At 29.7% G+C, this 19809-nt stretch overlaps 1 protein-coding gene across 1 annotated transcript in view; it reads right to left on the reverse strand.

The window, feature by feature from the left end:
* The window catches only part of LOC145286064 (serine-protein kinase ATM-like), a 153619-nt gene that overhangs the window by 72534 nt on the left and 61276 nt on the right, over window positions 1–19809 (reverse strand). Inside the window, exons 25-33 of the mRNA XM_080134737.1 lie at window positions 15140–15392; window positions 14488–14573; window positions 13351–13492; window positions 13040–13257; window positions 9488–9593; window positions 6475–6549; window positions 4464–4622; window positions 3252–3390; window positions 488–752 (exon numbers count right to left, since the gene is read on the reverse strand). Coding sequence (XP_079990863.1) covers window positions 488–752; window positions 3252–3390; window positions 4464–4622; window positions 6475–6549; window positions 9488–9593; window positions 13040–13257; window positions 13351–13492; window positions 14488–14573; window positions 15140–15392 — 1443 coding nt within the window. The remainder of the gene's footprint in view (window positions 1–487; window positions 753–3251; window positions 3391–4463; window positions 4623–6474; window positions 6550–9487; window positions 9594–13039; window positions 13258–13350; window positions 13493–14487; window positions 14574–15139; window positions 15393–19809) is intronic.

Raw genomic sequence — 19809 nt, forward strand, 5'->3', positions numbered from 1 at the left:
TCTCAGGAAATCCTCATGGATTAAAAGTTTTGGAAGTTATTTAATCATTTTATAAAGAGAGATTAAAAACAACATTAGCTTAAAATTTTATTGATTTAATAATTTAATAACCAAACAATAAATTGAATTTAACTTTCAAAATTCGATGCTGGCTAAATAACAATGACAAGTTTTGCAGTATTTTATATTTTTTTTTACTTCATTTTGGAGTTTTTTTTAAATGCAACCATGATACACAAATGACACTACAAAGAAAAATAGTTATAATGGTAGCAATAAATTTAATTTTACTTAGTAAAATAAAGCACAAATAGCTTAATATTTAGCAATAAATGATTTTTAAACACAAAACTTGTTAGATAATAATTTTTCTTCCTTTTCAACCTGTTATATTATAGCATGTCATAGCCAGACCATAGAGCATTCTTCACACAAAAGAAATGTACCCTTTGAAGGTTATTATATTCAAAAATAGTAAAAATGTTACCATGAATCTACTAAGTATTGATTCAGCCAATAAAAGATCCAAAAGTATTTTTGTTGTGAAGGGTTGGACTGGAAAACACGGGATTGTTCAAGTCGGAAGCCATTGTGACTACGTTGAGATGATGATGTCCAAGAGGACAACTCAATAGGGCCAATGTCTCCAAGACAAGTGGCTGCAAATTCTGCAACATTCCCAGATTGGCTCTGAACAAGATGTGCCAATTCTTGCACAAGCTGGCACACAATATTTCCTCCATGTTCCGCTGCTGTGTGAAGAAAAATTAAAATGATGAAGCATTTAATTTTAATCTTTTGAGCAAGAGATTTCAAATTCATTGAATTTTCTATTGTGAATATGAACATGTATAGATACTTTAGTAGTTCATGCCATGAAAAAGAGGTTTAATACCATAAAAAACTGGTTCAATGCTATGAAAAAATGGTTTAATGTTATAAAAAAGGGGATGTTAACCATTATCATATTGGGTTTAACATCTATTTTACATGCTTGCATGTGTTGGATGGTTTTTAGAAATTCACTTATAAATTAAACAATCCGACGGGTCTTTATTTATTTCTCTTTCTTTGAAATTCATCTTTCTCACTAACTCCCACGTTATCCTTGATCTATTCCTGCCAACTAACCCTGATATCTCAACAACTAACTCAAGAACCCCTATCCATTCTCAATGTGAACGTACTGTCAAAGTCTCCTATTCTCCATACATCCCCATAAAGTCCAGATTTCATCTTCCTCTGAGGTCACTGTCTATCTTTCTGACTCACCATTACACATCCATCATCTTATTATAATGCTATTTCTCTTCATGCAACACATGTCTTCAACTCCCAGTTTCACATCCATACATCACACTTTGTAAACATGTCTATTAATATTTGAGAAATAGGCCAATTTTCAAAGCATTTGATATAAGGTTCATGAAGCAGCCATTTTAAAATAGTAAGCTTTTCGTGAAATCATAGTTTAATACTGAAGCAAGCTAGATTGTGACACCTGTACTCATGTGAAAAAAACTAACAAAAACTACTTTTTTGTTATTAAAATGCACTAAGATTTTAAGAGTTTATTCTTATTAGAAAATTGGCCCATTTTAAAATAAGACATTTTTTTACAAGAGAATAAAGAAGCATCCATGATAAAAACATCTTTCATTTAAAGTCATTTATGAAAATTAGGAAAAATAAGGGTCAAAATATCAGCCACTCAGGTACACCTGCATTAATGTGATGCTGTTTGGATGTAGAGTTATTAAGAATACCTGGGATCTTTCTTTCCACTAAGAAGGATCCATCCAATAATACTGTATAAATTAATTTTCCTGATAAGACCTTATTGCTAGATCTTATCAAAGGCCTTGGATATATCAAGTGTTATCATCCTAGTTTCACCTACCTTATCCAGTTTTTGTTATACGCATTTAGAGATGACAGTTAAGACATCTGCAGCAGAATGAGATTGCTTAAATCAATATTCTCAGTCAGAAAGAAGTTTAGCACTTTCAAGATGGTGGACTATCATTAGTTTGACTACTGATTCAAAGATTTTGTTGATTTGGGGCAATAAAACGTTTTAATCAGTTTTTTCACCAGAATTCTTGAAAATTGGTACTATAGAGGCAATTTTTTTTAGTTATCAGAGAAGCAAGATTAGGCAAAGCATTTGTTATAGAGGACATGGGCCCGCTCAGCAAAGCATTTTTTATTACTATAGCAGAGATGAGATCGAATCTACATGCTTTGAAAGTATCAAAGTTTTTTTTTATATTCTTGATATGGAAAGAGGTGATGATTAGATTCTTTAGTGAGATTTTCATCTGTGATTGGAATTAGGGATAAAGGAGTAGTTTTTGGAGTTCAAGGTGGAGTTTAAGGCAAACTGCTGGACAATCTTATCCATCGTTGTGCAAGTAATATCATGGTGATTGGTTACTGGAGGTAACTATGGATTCACCACATTATTATACATTTTCCAGAAATCATGAGTTTCTAATTTTTGTGAATTGATGCGGTTTCTGGTCATCTGAACATATCTACTCTTAGTTGCACTTTTACAACGATTTTTTGATGCTATAAATTTGTCTATTTGTAGCTGACTTCTGGCAGTTGAAACAGCAGAATGCTTGTTGTCTGTGCAATAGCAACATCATAGATTGGAATGAATCAGTGGGGAGTGGGGCTTACTATAGAATTTCTGCATCGAGGCAAATGCTTCAATCTGTTCTTTTGCACACTGTTTGTTTTATCTCAAGTTGCATTTATAATGAAATCTAAGGGATTTTTAGCTAGCACATTAATAATATCTTGCCATTTTAAGTAACAGTGCTTCAGGTTACAGTGATATTAATAGCATTACTGAGTTGACTATGGGCATCTGTCACACAAGCCTTGGGTGATGTTATCAAGAATAGGTTGAAAAATAGGTTATCAGTTGAGTGTGTAGCTCGTGAAACCAAACCAATCTTTGCTGTGAAAATTAAAATACATGGATTTGAGCACTTGGATTGAAGGAAAGTGCTACATCTATACTATTGGAGATGCAGTCAAGTAGGATAGCATCCTGTGTTGAAATATAAATAACTAATAACTAATATTGTAATGTTAATATAAACTACATGGACGAATCTGCAAGGCTGACTCAACATAATATTCTGCCTTCAAATTATTCCTGTGTTAAGTTAAAAAGAATTTTCTGTTAAATTACTGTAAATATCAATTTATAGAAACGAAAGACAAAACGATCATACTTTTACACTGGTCCAATAAGATCTTTAATTCGGATGTGCGACTGCTGAGTTGACGGTGTAGAAATTTCAAGCCTTCTTCACTTCGGATATCTCCACACATTAGAGTTTCTTGGCCGTTCTTCAGGAAACATTCAATTTCCTGTCAAAGAAATAAAGTTTTATTTTTATAATTAGGATTCAAAAATTCAATGTTATAAATGTACATTTTAAAGATAACTTATCATTTGTTTATTTTCATTATTGGAAAACACAATGTTAAAGTAAAGAAAACTGTAGAATTATAATACTTATAAAAATATGGTAAGCTTTAAATGGAATCTACTTCAACAGATAAATTTTATAAACGGATTCTATAAAAAATTAATCATGCATGGACAAAAATGATAATATTTAATTTTTTAGAAATTTAATGTTCATGAAGTAAAAGTTAATAAAAAAATAGATCATAAATTGTTAAGATATTATTGATTAAAATAAGCCCAGCCCTTATAACTAATATAATTCAAGGTACATGACATGACAGTAACTGAATATAAAATTTGCATTTTTGACATATATGAATAATAGTGACGTATTGGTGCTAGGCAATACTTATAGTATTAAGGATTACCTTGGTGTAATAATAAGGAAAAAGAATTTATATTTAAATGGCAAATGAATGTAAAAATGTTAGTGTAGTAGCTGGCACACTGTAAGCTCACTGGTAACATTAGTATCTTTAATTCTCTTTAGAAAATAATTTTAGGAGAAGAACAGAGATACGTAATTTGAAGAGTACCCACTTGGAGTTTTTTAAACTTGTGTTGTTAAAGTTATGGAGTGGGAGATTTTGGACAGAGTTGATTGTAAAATTCTGGGATTTGAAACTAGAGACACTTTACTGAATATCAAATAATTTTTAAAATAAGGAGTTGGAGTTTTATATTTTGGAATTCTAGAAGTTGAAGTGTGAATATTTTGAATCATTGGAGTCAAAGTTAGATCTCTGACTTTACAAGCCTGATTGTTAGACCACCCGATTAAATGAGTTTCTTTTTCAGAAGTGGGTGCATGTAAAAAAATATGTTCTTGTTATCAAATTTAAGCATACATTTTCAGTAATCTAAATCATTTTGGGGAATATGGTAAAAAATCTTGTAATTAAATTCATATTTATTAGTATAAAACCATAACAAATCACTTAAAGGACAGTTTTAGAAATTGTAGGCCTACCTGAGCCAAAGTGAATTCTCCATCTTCATATTTGATAGAGTTATGTTTATCACATAAGGGGCGCAATACTTTTGTGTCTGGAAAAGGGTCGAGCAGCAGAATTCCAGATTTTAACACATCACTGTTTTCTATTACCACCAGTTTCAGCAAACATAGAACCTATTAGAGATTTACAGAAAAAAAATAAATAAATAAATAAAAACATCCATTTTAACATTTGATTCTGTAGTCTTTTTGTTGATGCATTTTGCCAGCCTGTATAAAATGTTACCTAAACTGTCCTAAAAGTCATTTTCAACCTAATGTGTTAGGAAAAAATTAAATTCTGTTTTCATGTGATTTTATCAATTTTTATATTTAGTCTGGTTACCTATTTTTTGCTTTGATTACAAAGAGGGGGTTGGAGGAAATAACACTTTCTTAATCACAACTACTCTTACTACAACCCATTACACTGTAAGAAAATATGAAAAAAAAAATCTCATTAGCATTATCTTTTTATATTACACTGTGCATTCTCTAATAATGCCAACCTGACAATAACTGCCTAATAAAAAAACTCAAACAAAAATACTTCTGATTATTAATAAAACTATCTAAATATTTTTCCCCTAAAACAAAACCTTAATAACAATACAGTTTGGCTGCACTAAGTAGGTCATATTCTCTTTTTATGTATTCACTTTAAAAAAGAACATGATGTTTTGGCTCCATGTGCAGACACATGAGGATTGCTTTTTATTCTTACTTTCTGTGAAAATATCTATTTATAATTTGTTTAACACCAAATTATTTCCTTTTAATCTGGATTTCTAAAAGTATATTTTTCCCATGTTACGTTTCACTTATTTTATGCATGTAACATTTCCCTTATATAGTAGTATAATAGTTATATTTTTAATTATATAGCAGTATAATAGTTATATTTTAATTATATAGCAGTATAATAGTTATATATATAAAATATAATTATATAGCAGACAAATAATGCTAGATGTGTTTGCTCATTTCCTATATTTCTAATAAGCAAAATCAATAATAAAAATGTCTGCTATTGATTGCATCATTATATATATGTACTACAGCTGACAAATATCAACAAATCTTTTTACTAATGGCAATTTGCTTTTATTATAACCTGCCTCAGTAACACGTTTTTTTTTTAATTTTCTTGTTTAGAATACATGTTTTTATGTAACAAAAATTTGACTGTTTCTTTTTTACCTTTCTTTTTACATCGATACTAAGCGAAAAAAAATTATTTTTATTTACTTTCATAAGTGGTCTTCAAAGTCAATCATTTAATTACTAATCATTAATAGTTGCTTAATCTTATGTAGGTCTAATATTTACTTTTCATAGATTCATTATTTATTAATCAGTGGACTTAATTGTCATACATGTGTTTGTGTTAATATGCTGTGTTAGTGTTATAAATTATATTTGACATGAATTTGAAAGCATTTTAATTTAATTTTCAAAATCTGAATACTAAAAAAACAATTTACATTAAACATTTCTAGGCAATGGCGAGTATGGACAGCTAGTTTTAAATATAAAAAAAAAAATAGGTCTGTATTGAGGTTCTGATCTGAATGTTGAGAGAATTTTAAAAATTTTAAAACATTTACTTGTTTTTGAGAGATTATTATACATTAACTTTATATAAAAAATAACTCCTATGTAATTAATCACTTAAAAAATAAAATCTCATATTTTTTATTTGTGTGAAAAAGCTTAGGTTAAAATAAAGATTCAAAATTTACTCATTAAAAATAATGCATATAAAAATTCAATGTAAAACTGGATTACTATCATTCTCACTCTTTTCCTCCTGACCCACTGTATTATATTCAAGATATCACAATAATATAGCACAGCGATTATTATTTCATACATTTCTGCAAACTCAAAGTATGAAATGGCACAAAAGGTCAGTAATCAAAATGTTATATTCTTTTTGTTGATGCTGTTTTATACACAAATAGAAGAAAATGTTAAAGGTGCATACATCTTCACTGAATGTGAAACCAGTTGAATAAGGAAGCAAAGCATGGATCACTTGGGGAAGGTATTTACAGAACTCCTGCAAAGAAATGAAATGAACAGTTTAAATAAATAGTTTTAACATTTTCTGGAATTAAATTAATGTAGAAAACATCATTAACACACTTAATAGAGTCATACCTATTATAAAATGAATAAAAACAAAATAGCTCTACCTCTTTCTTTAGTAATTCTTCTTTGTTCAATGTCTACCACAAACCAACAAACATGACTATATACATTTTTACTGGCACCACTCAATAAAAACAGGCCATATAATAGGACTTATCACCAGATCCTCAAAATACGTAACCTCAATATCTCTGGAAACCTCTCTAAAACCCATAAAAGATCCCACATACTTTATCCTAAATGCCGGAAGAAAGGTCCTCCACATCCACATTTTCCACAACACAAAAAACTAAAACCCTTTGTCAAACTAACACACACAAGTACATATACACTGCCTTTACAAAATATTGCTACATCACAAAACTTCAGAACTATTTTTCATGATAATATTAAAATAAATTTACTATTTTATTGTCATTATATGATTATGTAATATATGATTTCTTATTTTTCAGAAACAAACTATACTAATTTTTAACAATGTCTGTTAAATTGAAAAGAAGATTCATCATAGAGCAGCATGAAAAGAACCTGTGTCCACCAGAAATATTCGAGTTAGGAAAAAAACTTAAAATGATTGATCATTACCTGAAAACTTTGTTGATCAAAGATAAAAAACAATCAGGCCATTCCCACACCTCCAGAACACCTACTCATCAAAAATGTTAGGGGGAAAAAAATCAGGCAAAATCCAAGAAGATCCATGAGACAAATGACAAAGGAGACACAAACATTACCAAGGGCTATGTGAACAATATGTCAAAGTGACCTATAGATTTCACCCTATAAGCTCCAAAAGCAACCTCTCTGCACCTATAACTGCAACTCAGCAGAAGTCAACTCTTGTTAAACCGTATCAGAGAGGGCATGCTCAATAACATCATCTTCACAGATGAAAAGTTATGCTCACTTCAACAATCCCATCAAAATGATAAAATCCTTGTTAGAAGTTATGAGGCAGTACCTGATAATGCAGGAAAGGTTTTCAGCATCGATGATGGTCTGGGCAGCCATTTATGAGAGAGAGAAATCACTTGTTTTTCTCCTTTAAGGGGTCAAAATTATCAATGAACATTATTTTGAAGACATTTTTGAAATTGCACTGACCCTGTGGTATAATTTTGTGTTTGGACTCTCCAACAAGATGGTGTGACAAGCCACACTGCTCGAATACCACAACAGTGGTGTAAAGACAACTGTCTATTCTGAATCAGCAAAGAAGAATGGTCTCCCTCATCACCTGATCTTAACACTTCTGATTATTATTAATATTGTTAGTCAATCGTGTAGAGTGAAGCCTACTCTACCCCTTGTTCAAAATATTGAAGCTTTTAAGACAAAATTGAACAAATGTTGGCAGAAAATACCTTTAGATGTTGTGCGTGCTGCTTTAGATGATTTCCCTCAAAGACTTTGTAGTGTAATAAAGGCTCGAAGGAAACATTTTGAATAATGCTTATGCCATATTGTTCGTTTAGTATTTGCTAATTATTTTCTGTAATTTGGTTTTGTAATAAATTATTTTGTTGGAATAGATCTGAGTTTTATTTTGTAACAGTAATTATGCCCAACCCAGTACATTATATCATATATTCATTGCAACAATCAAAACAAAGCACAGCGCTCTCTTAGCAAAAAAAAAATCTGAAAATAAGAGAGGTGTTCCAAAAGTAATGCCTCCTATTTTTTATTCTACCAAACAGATCAGAGGGAATTACAAATTACATTGTTATGATGACTGAATTTATGCATACAAGACCTGAACATTTCATCTCTCTGTTGTAGATATTGATAGTGTGAGACTAAGAAAGACATGCATTAGAAGCAGACATGCTTCACTGAATTCCTCCATACAAAAAAAATTGAACGTATAAACATTTACCAACACTTGCTGAAGACAATGCAGCACAGTTAGGAGATAGATTCATCGATTCCAGAGTGGCAACAGAAATGTGAGTGGCAAAGTGTGCTCTGAATGCCCATGCACAGCCACCACCCTTATTGCTTTAGTGGCAACACTGTTATTCTGTATGTTATATGGTTGGGTGGTATATAAACTCTGTTTATATAACTGATGTTTCTTTAACGTTGTAATATACACAGCGTGTGACATCTAATGGTTAAAATTTTCTTCTATTGTTGTATGTGTGGATGTTTCACATTTAATAAAACAGTTCATTAATATCAGCTTGTGTAGTACACAATCAAAAAACATATCTCTCTCTGTTGTGTTTTCGTCTCTTCTCATTATTCAAGTTCATCTCTCCGAAGGAAAGCAAACAACAATAAGATATATATTTGATTTGATATAACTTTATTCTTAGCTCCCATCAGACCTGCAACGGGTTGTAATTTTCTACATTATGCTAAAGTCGCATTGCTCCCTGCTTCCAAAACACAGAGACAATATCTTTTGAGCTAACTTGTCCAACTTTTCCCGTCTAACTCCAGACTCTAAACTCAACTGCACATCTCTCAAAATCTATTTCATTATGTTATTAACTCACATAATATTAAGATTACCTGATGCCATCACAAAAATCACTTCCATTGTTTATGTTCTAATATTTTTGTTTGTTTTAACATTCCTACGTTAACATTCTTGATATATTTCTACCATAATATTTTTATCGTAAAAATATCTTTTGTCTCTAACACATATTTTCTAGACATCAAAAACGATCATAATAATAATCATTCAGATTATTTAGCATTCCTTGGCAGTGCTCTATATAACATGTATTCATTCTTAATATTGACACATACCATCATATATATACACACACACACTCTCCTTATGACCATACACAGACATAAGATAATAAAGTTCATTTAAAAGTGTTTACCTGTGGGCAGGTGGTAATGGCATTTGTGCTGATTGTCTTCACTAAACACAAAGCACGAACAATTGTGTCCTCCAAATAACCCAGGTCATGGGAACATTCAACACAGCTAAAATTGAAGAGTAAGAATCTTAAATTTTTAAATAAAATGATAATTTTGTTGTGATATATTCAAATACAAGAGTTTTCTCAATTAGCAGATCCAATGAAGAGATTATATAATTGTTAAATTGTTAAGAAACCAATTATCATGATGAGTATGCTAGTAAAGTGATCAATACTATTCTATATGACAGAAAACGATTTACACAGATGTAACAAAATGTAATTTATTTTGGAATGTTATTCAAAATATAAGCAATTTATGTAGATGCTGGTATTCTTAATTTGTGACCATAAGCTGTGAACTATTTGGTATAAACAATGTTTTAAGTTTAATTTAGATGGTTTCTGTTGGCAACCACTGCCCTAGCGTTCTCTGACAGTAGTCACTATGGTGACCCTTAAATATACTCTTAAAATAAGATACAGATGCACCACACATAAATGAATGTGGCTTGTATGAACATTTTAATTCACCATAAATCTTTACAATAGACAACCCCATCTGGGGATAAAGGGAGACAATGCCATTTAAAGTACCAATGGATCCATAGACCAGTTCCAGTTTGCAACCCAGGTGGTAAAGGACCAATGTTGTAAATCATCAAATATAATAATTTTGATTTGGCTCAAGAAGTCAAACATTTGCCAAAAGTAAAGCATTACTTAATAGAATATTGAATAGAAAACTGACACATGAGTTTGATCTGGACAATACCAAATGTAATATTCAGTTAGGTTTAAAAAAATAATTTTATTAGAATTAAAAAAAAAAGCATATTTATTAGTATTTAAGAAAATAGATCTTATTTTTAAGGCATCACACATCGGTATTTATTGAAATAATTTATTAATATTTAAAGAAATAGATATGACACCATAGTCAGATAGTTTCCCCCTCCTCCCTCTACTCTTATAAATATCCTGGAATTTATTTATCAATATAATTATAGCATTAAAAATTATTTTAATTCTCTTCTGCATGGTCTTATTTAGAGAATAATTAAAATTCATATATGAATAGAATCATTTTAGCTGATTTCAAATTTATGAAACTTCCCTTGTGCAATGACATTGATTGCATAAAAATGGGTTGAATATAATACATTTAATGCATTGTGTTCAAGTAGCTGAAATTACATTCCTAAAATCATATGTTAATGTTAAGAAATAGTTTAAATATATTGAAATTTGAATGAAAGTGTAAAGCTACTTAGGAGTAGAGGTATTCTATAAACATCATAGAAGGTGGTAGTGGAGGAGAAGGCGACGGTGGCAGTGGTGGTGGTGGCAGAGAAGGAGGAGGAGGTGAGGAAGAACAAGGACAGCAACAACTATAATAACGACTGGCTATTGCTTGGTAGTCTTTTTACTTTAATTTTTTTTTCATCAAATTATTTTTTCCCTTTTTTTCATTTCAGGAAATTAATTGCTTAAATGATTGTTACAAAAATCACTATAAAAGAAGTGGAGGGAGAAGAGAAAAACAAAAAAATTAGTTCCCTCAATTGGAATTGAATTTAGATTCAATGCCATAGCAGCCTCTTGCCTTAACCATCATCTCAAGGCAAACATGTATGAAAACAATCACCTTTAAATATGAACTGGATAAAATTGACTGAAAATAAAATTTTGTTTTTTAAAATGAAAAAACCATATGCTTATCTTCAGACAGATTTATGTATATTGCTCGTCTTTAAGATGTTTTTCAAATCAATGGAACAGAGAATCAAGTGACTACTTTATATATAAACTAGACTACCCGTGACCCGTTGGGTCAGTATGTTTATTAGCTATGGAATTAATGTATGAGCATGACACTTGTGACGTAAAGAAAATAGTTTTTGTGACATAACAGAAACATTTCTATGAAAGTATATTAAAATGAAAAAAGAATATAGATAGATTTCTATGAGTCATTCTGTTTATAATTGTTTATTTTGGAAAAAAAGCCATTGAATTATAAGTGGTTTGCCATACTTATACGTAAATGTGCACTGAACAGATACCATAATACTTGAAGTTAAATTCAAATTTTGATATATCTTTTAATTTAAATGCAAAAAAAAAAAAAACCAATTGGGATGCTGAAAATGTGCACAGTAAAACAATACATTTTATTGTCGCGTTGATTATTTATTTGTAACGCAATTTAAAAGAAACATATTTTCGGGGTTATTTATTTATGTTAGTAGTGTAGAAAATGTATGAGTTTTTTTAAGAAAGGTGTATTAAAAAATGAAGAATTAATTAAAAAAAGGAAGGCGGTGGGTAAATCGCCATTGTAAAATGCTCTTACGGTTGTCAATGGGTTAAAGTAGATATACTTGTGAGAAAATTGCGTTAAAATAACTTAAACGTAATACAGAAATGAACAATGTAAAAAAAAAAAGCAGAAAGTATTAACAATTGTTTATTTGGATAATTTGAACACAAAAAAAAAAATATGGGACGCTGAAAACGTACACAGTAAAACAATACGTTTTATTGTCGCATTGATTATTTAGTATAATAAATATTGTATATATGAAACAGGTCGATGATTATACGTATTATTTGTAATCACGTTTTGTGTTTGCTTCCCATATTTTATTCAATAAATCTAAGATATTCGCTTTTCTAAGGACATCCATTTGTTCGAACAAAACTGGTCCATCGATTTGTGTTTATTTGTTTACACTGTTATGGGTTCATGTTTATGTATGCATGTGCAACCGGAAATCGTAAACTGGATGTTGGGTTACAACACCTGTTACAAGGTCACTTGAGTTTTATAATTATATAGATATATGTCATTAAACACAAGTATTTAAGAAGTATATTTATTAGTATTTAAATAAATAAAATTATTGAAATAGATCTATGAGTATTTAATAGATATATTTATTCATATTTAAGGAAATAGATTTATTAGTCTTTGTTTATGGCATGATACATTGTAGCAAATATTCAACAAACTAAACTAATTTTTAGAAAAAAAACACACATAGGAAAAAAATGATACTTGTCCAGAATTCCCCCTATATTAAAACAAAAAATAAAGAAAAATCTGTATGAGAAACATGATGGAAAGAAAATATCATATTCTAAAAATCATGTAAATTGATCAAGTAGTTTTATTTTTATAAAGAAAATCATTGATTTTTTTTCCAGTGTCCCCATATTAAAAATGGCTTTCTAAAATCTCACAAGTTTGAGTTATTTGGAGTTTTCTCCTTTGTTCCCTCAGCCTATTTTCAAGATGGTATTGTGATATTGTCGCTGTTCACTTACCTACAAAATTTGATTTAAAAAATAAAACTATTTGATCAATTCATGATTTTTGGTGTACGATATTTTTATTTAATCATGGATATGTACATCATACAGATTTTTTTGATTTTTGTTTTTTAATATAGAGGAAATTCTGGACAAAGATAAAAACATCTATAAAGCTTTAAATAATTTACTTACTCAGAGATTTGCTGTGCCAGACGTTTAATTGTATGAAGCAGACGGTAAATGATCTCCCGCATAATATAGTCCCTGCAGCCGCCCAAGGACGTGTTAAATTCTTGTAACAGAAGATTTACAAATAGCTCATATCTACAGATAGCACGATATTGTTCTGAAAGATGGGTACAGCTACCCAGGTGAACTGCCAAGGACTGGAGGATTTTCTGAAAATTTTCCTGTGAATTTAAAACAGTAAAGTCTTTTTAATCAAAGTAATGTTGTATACGAATTGCATGAATTATAAAAGAAGGCATGATATGAATACATACTGGTGCTTTTGAGAGGACATAAATGAGTGACTTGTCAGCAGAGGATGAGCTGCCATCTGTGAAGCTAACAGTTAAAAACTTGAGTGTTGCCATGATAACGTCGTAACTATAGAAGGGAGGATTTGGACTTGGATCAGACACACTAAAACAAATAAAAAACATTGATTCATAAAAGGGAGACATAATAAGATAGGAATAAATGCAAAAGAGTATGAGAACATTTTAAAAATGGTGATTTACAGTGTTCAAATTATAGTTAAAATTATTTATAAAACCTCAAATGAAAAAAGATTAATTTCTGGTTGACATTTCTTTTGATTTCAACAACAAAACTTTCAACTTCAGTTTCTAACTTGCCCACATTCTAGCAGAGGGTGATTTTCTGTAATAATATCTTTGGAATAACTGGCTTATTTGGTATAATGTTTAGAGTGTTTGCTAATTGGCTAGGAAAAATATGATACTTGATGCCTCCTTGTGTAAACACTGATCAATATAAGGTAATGATCAAGGGTAAGTGGAGCAATCCTAATAAAGGACTGTGTACTCCCATCCTATCTCTATATTTTGATGTAATAGCCAATGAAAAAGAAGACTTTGGGTTATCTTCGACTACTATAAAACATCAAACATTTTATATACATTTTGGGATGGCTTATCAGTGATGATTACTTTGGTTTTATTAGGTGCTTTGCCTTTTATCCACAGAAGAAACATTAAAACAGAGAGATATGCTCATCAAATGTAGAAAACTGTTTAAAATTAATATGCAAAGGAAAATAATTTGGTTTCATTTATAGAAATATGATTACAGCCACATGTTCTTTAACCTACGTGTTTGATAGAACTTTGTCTTGCGTGATCTGATGTTGTTTGCATGTACACAGGTTTTCGTAATAATTTTCTTTGAAATGTGAAATAAGTAGACTAATGAGTTTTCCTTATATAAACCCATTTTTTGGTTTCGTTTGCAGTTCTTATGAGTGTCATATTTAAGCATTCTTAACATAAATTAAAACCAATTTGTCAGCTTTTCCATAAAACAGGAAGGTTAAAGTATTCCATGTGTTCATACATTATAGACAAACACATGTCTGATAACAGTGAGTTGTAAAAAAAAAAAAAAACGAGATTTACTTGGGCCTGTTTCGTTTCTCTTCAAGGCACAACAGAATTTCAACAACTTGCTCAGAAAGGCGTTTCTGGATATTCTGTTCAATGTCCTGAAATAAAAATATAATATTATTTTAACTATTTCAAATGCATACAATCAGTATTATGGATTCTTTTTGGGTTGTATCCAAAAAACAAAATGAAAGTTTACTTGCAATAAAACATATATCAATAAAGATTCTCATATCCTTCTCTCTAGACATAGGAAATTTGAAAAGCTGTGTCTGGTTGATTTGTTTTACGGCATAACAACCCTTTACTAGTTATTTGATGCTGAATCTGGTCATTTTGGTAAAAGCTTTATGCTTCAAATTTTTATATCTTCAAATATTTATTTATAGTGTTTGGTTTGATTTGGTTGTTCTTTTTAGATATTGTTTGCTTTAGACTTTGCAGAATATGACTGAGTTTTGCAAAGGGAAAGAAAAAGATGATATTATCATTTAAATCATTAGATATTATTATCGTTTAAATTATTAAATATTATTATCATTTAAATAATTAAATATTACTATCATTTAAATCATTAGAAAACTGAAATTTATTAAATGGTAGTACATAAACACTGAGCTAGTTTTAGGAAATAAATCTAAAAAGCAAAGTTGTGATACGTTACCTCTTTAGAAATATGCTTTAAAAGCAGTTTGTAGCGCTCAGAGGAAATTGCAACTTTTTTCTGCATTTTCTCATCATTTATTTGATAATGGTTCACAGCAAAGTATGGTAGAATGTGCACCATTAGTTTCAGTACACACATCCTTAACTGTGTAACTAACCACTCATCACCCATTTGATTGATCAGATTTGCCTCAATACCAACCTCATGTCTGGTCAGCATTAAGAAAGGAAGGCAAACATTGGAGAATTTCCTAAAAAATAAAATTAAAACAATATTTGCATCGACTTTAATTTAAAAAGCCAATTTAGTGATTGATTTGCTATTATACCATAACTAGGAAATATATGTTCCCTCCATTCAGATATTTTTGCTAATAAATTATTAAAGATAAATTATAAAAATTTCAAGAATAAAATATTCTATTCATTTAAGTTTTAAGTCAATAGAATATTTCACAATATTTCCAGATTTAATGAAAAATTATAAATTTAAATTGCATCACTAAATGAAAAATAAATTAATTGTTTAATATGTACAATCTTTTATCAAGTAAAAATAAAACCCTAGTGAATAAGACAAAAAGTATTGTGACATAGTTTTGGTTACAGGTAGACAGATAATTTTCAATATTTGAATAAACAAAATTGAAAAAAAAAATGAAGAGAATATTCTACAATTGTTTTTTAAAATGCTTATCACAAAAACTGAATAAACAACAAAATTAAAAGAAATCAAATCAGATTAAAATAAAAAAATTGAACTGGAATTTTGAAAAATAAAATTCTAAATTAATGTATGTTTCTTTTTATTAACTACATTAGATTTTCACAAAAAAGCATTTACAGAATATTATTTTTTTAATTAATAAATTTGATTAAATTAATCTAATACTAAATCTAAAAGAAATATGAATGCGGAGGATGGATTTGAGAAAGAGGAATAAATAAAGACCTAAAGTCGTCTAACACATGTCAGCATGTAAAGCTGATATTAAACCAAATATGATGATAATGACAAAATATATATATATATATATATATATATATAGATTTGTATGTAATATACTGAGTTCATGTAATTCAGTAAATTTTCATATACCAATGAGTTTTAAGCCAAAGAGAGTTGACTTAAGGAGTAAGCTACAAAATTATCACATTTCATAATTGAGCATTAATATACTGTGTATGCAAAATCAAGACTTCGAAACAAGGTGTTGATGGCAGCAAAAAGTGTATTTCATTTTACGTTACAATTGTTTCAATGTCCAGTTCAATAATTTCAAGCATTATATCGTTTGAAAATTTTCAAAAACCAGCATTTCTTCAGACTTTATGAATAAACACACTTTTGGCAATGGAGCATTTTTGAAGAGAAAGAAAAAAGGGGGAAAATCCCTAACAGGGAAAAGCATGCGATAAACATTTACCTTGGCTGTGATTACGGAAAAGCCCATTTAAATATTAATATATCGCCTAATTTTCGTATCCTTATTTAAGAACAGAGTCATAGGAAGTTTCTACAGAGAACCCTAAGCCATTTAAATTTTTTTTATATACATCCCATCCACTGGGTTCCTAAATTAGATCCTGCTATTCCTTTATTTCCCAATAATTGCTTTTTTATAAAAAGAATTTAAAAAAATGTTGTTTCTATATTTATATTATGGCCATAACAACCTTACAAAAATCTTACGGTTAGTTTTAGTTTTGTATTAATGGCAAGTAATGTCTATAGATTTTTATTATTATTATTTGTACTTGGATTTAAGACCATTTTAGGTTTAAAGTTTAATTGAATATGAGAATAAATAAAAGGGGTGTATTAAATATATATAAAAATCCTTATACAACATTTCGGGTGAAGTGTTCTATTCTATTTATTATTATTTAATGTTTTAACAATAATTGTTATTCTACTTGAAAAATGTTTTTATATTGTTACTTAGGATAATTATGAAGGGAAATAATCCAATTATGTTGTTAAGTACTGCTAGTTAATTCTGTTTGAAACTGGGTCGATTTTTGTTTCTTATGATGGTTAAAGGGAGGTAATTCAGGCCGTTTGATGTTATCGTTTCATTGATTACTAGAAGGCGTCTATGATTTAATAATTAATTTAATCAGATAGGTCCAGAATGTGCTACGATGGCTTATTTAACAAATTAAGTATATAAATTATGTTTTTGATCTAAAAGAATTGGTTTATTATGCATGGGTTTAACCCGCATCTGTTATTAATCACTTATGCTGCTCATGTCATATAATTCATGCATTGTATTCTTGGGTATCTAAATAAATAAAATATTACATATCCTCTAATTATTATTCTGACAGCAAAACCACCCATGGCTCCAAGTGTGTTTCACTCCGATGGGAAGATGTTTACTCCTGCATTTATGGGTAAAAAAATTTAGACCAGGGAGTGAAGTAAGAGAATAAGTCAGATGACAAAATCCATTGAATTTGACACCCTAAGTTGGTAGGTCAAACTGCTTCCAAAAAAGGCTAAATTTGTGAAAATTGGCTTTAAAAATGCCAATCTGGCAACTCTGAAGTAACTCATAGTTTGGAATAAATAAGTAATTTTCTACTTCATCGGTTTTTGTAATGTTTGGATATGTTACTAATTTCGACATGACAATTAAGTAGATACCATTAGTTTTAATTGAAATTCAATATTTTGATTTTTCATTTTTCACTCAAATAACAAAGAAGCGTTGGGCTTCAATAACTCTTTTGTACAACATAATAATATAACTGTTTCCATTTGTAGTGGGTGGATTGGATTTGTTTTTTGTTTTATTTTCAATATTAAACAGATATAAGCAATGTGTTACGAATAAATTATTTGCGTGAAAGTAAGTTAACACACATTTAATTGGAAAATCTAACATCTGCCTTCATGAGGAGGCAAGTAATATGAATAATATTTTTTGTTTAATTTCTATCTGATTGACAGATTTTCTGTTTTCATGCTATGTTTGTAGAGAAATATATATTTTATTTTTCGTTAGTAAAATGAAAACTTAGAGAATTGTGATATGAACAAAATATTTGTGCATTTTATTTAATTTTTTTTTGCGATTTTTAATTGGAACAAATTTTTATTGTGAAGCCCTTTGTAAATTTTTTTGATGGGAAGAAACACACAAATGAATTAAGTAACCACAGCAATTAAAAAAAAAAAAAAGTTAAAACAAACTGTAATGAGAAAATAAAAACATTACACTAATTTTGTCAAATATAAGATGAAGGTTTTTGGGTTTTTTCTTCCACAATTAAAATTGTAAAACAAAATATTAACATATACAGTGATGTGGCATTGCTAAATATTCCGTCGTTTCACTGAACAATTTAATAAATAAATTAAAAAATATGTGCTAGTTTAACTTTCTTTTCTTTTTTGGGAGGAGGGAAGGGAGGGAGGGGCGATGCTTAAAAATGTTGGGGGGGGGGCAGAAATCAAAACTAAAACAAAGGTGACTTGATCGGAAAAATTAAGCTTTCCTTTAAAAATAAAATCTAAAAAAAAAAAACAAAAACATAATACTTTACTGTCTGAACTGTTATAATTCGGTTCAAATTCTGTAGAAGAATGGGTGGAGAAAAAAAATGAGGTAGGATTGAACTTAAAATCTTAATTTTGTTCGTCTGTGATTGTATCCATTACACCAAATACTATAGAGATATCAAGATGCAGCAAATAAAGATATTTAGATATTAGAGAAGTGTCCACACATTCATGCATGTGCAAACAGATAGCACTAATGAAAATACCATTTTATCTGACCCCTCCCTCCTCCACATTAAATGACATCTATAATATAAATCTCACCTGTCTGTTTAAATGTATGTATGTATGTATGTATATCTGCCTAAAATTTTCAACATAGGTGACAGATTTTCACAAGATTGGTAGCGTTTTGAATGACAAATATAAAAAAATTAGCTAAAAACATTAATTCCTTCACCCTCAACTGAGCACTTTTCTACAGGAAGAGGTCGCTTTTTTCGCCAATATTTTTGAAAGTCATCCCCTCTTTTTGATTGACTAGCCTTAATTTAAACCTTCACCACTTCCGGTGTGGCAATGGATGCAATGGCAAAGATGTCACTTTTGTTTTTCATGTTCTTTTCCACCTTTACGGTACGGGTTCGAGCCTGCCTACTATCACTTTTTTTTTTTTTTTACTCACTTCCATCCACTTCCAAACACCTGGGCAAGCCAGATACCCAGACTAGTTTCTACTAAAAAAAAAAGATTTATTTTTTCTGAATTTTACAAGTCTTCCAAGACATGACCCTTTCAGACAATATCCACTTGATGATGGCATGTTTTGAATTTTAAAAGTTTTAGTGAGACATACACACAAACATACTTAACTTTTCCCTTTATATAATAGACTAGCAGAGCTACTCAGCATTGTCTGGGGTTATGGATAAGACCTATAATTTTTTTTTAGAAAGTTGGTGATATATATTTCTTTTAAGACTTCTTTCACCCTTGTTCTCCTCTCATGTTATTTTTTTAACACACCTCTTTCTCAGACTTCTTCCGTAATGTATATGCAAAAGAAATATATCAAAAAACAGAAAAAAAAAATAGTAATCAGCAACTCAACTTAATTTTAGCATTATTTTTCAATTATTTACCAGTAAGATTGCAAG

The sequence above is a fragment of the Euprymna scolopes genome, chromosome 10, assembly GCF_053919585.1.
Source record: "Euprymna scolopes isolate OS-2025 chromosome 10, ASM5391958v1, whole genome shotgun sequence".
NCBI lineage: Eukaryota > Metazoa > Mollusca > Cephalopoda > Sepiida > Sepiolidae > Euprymna > Euprymna scolopes.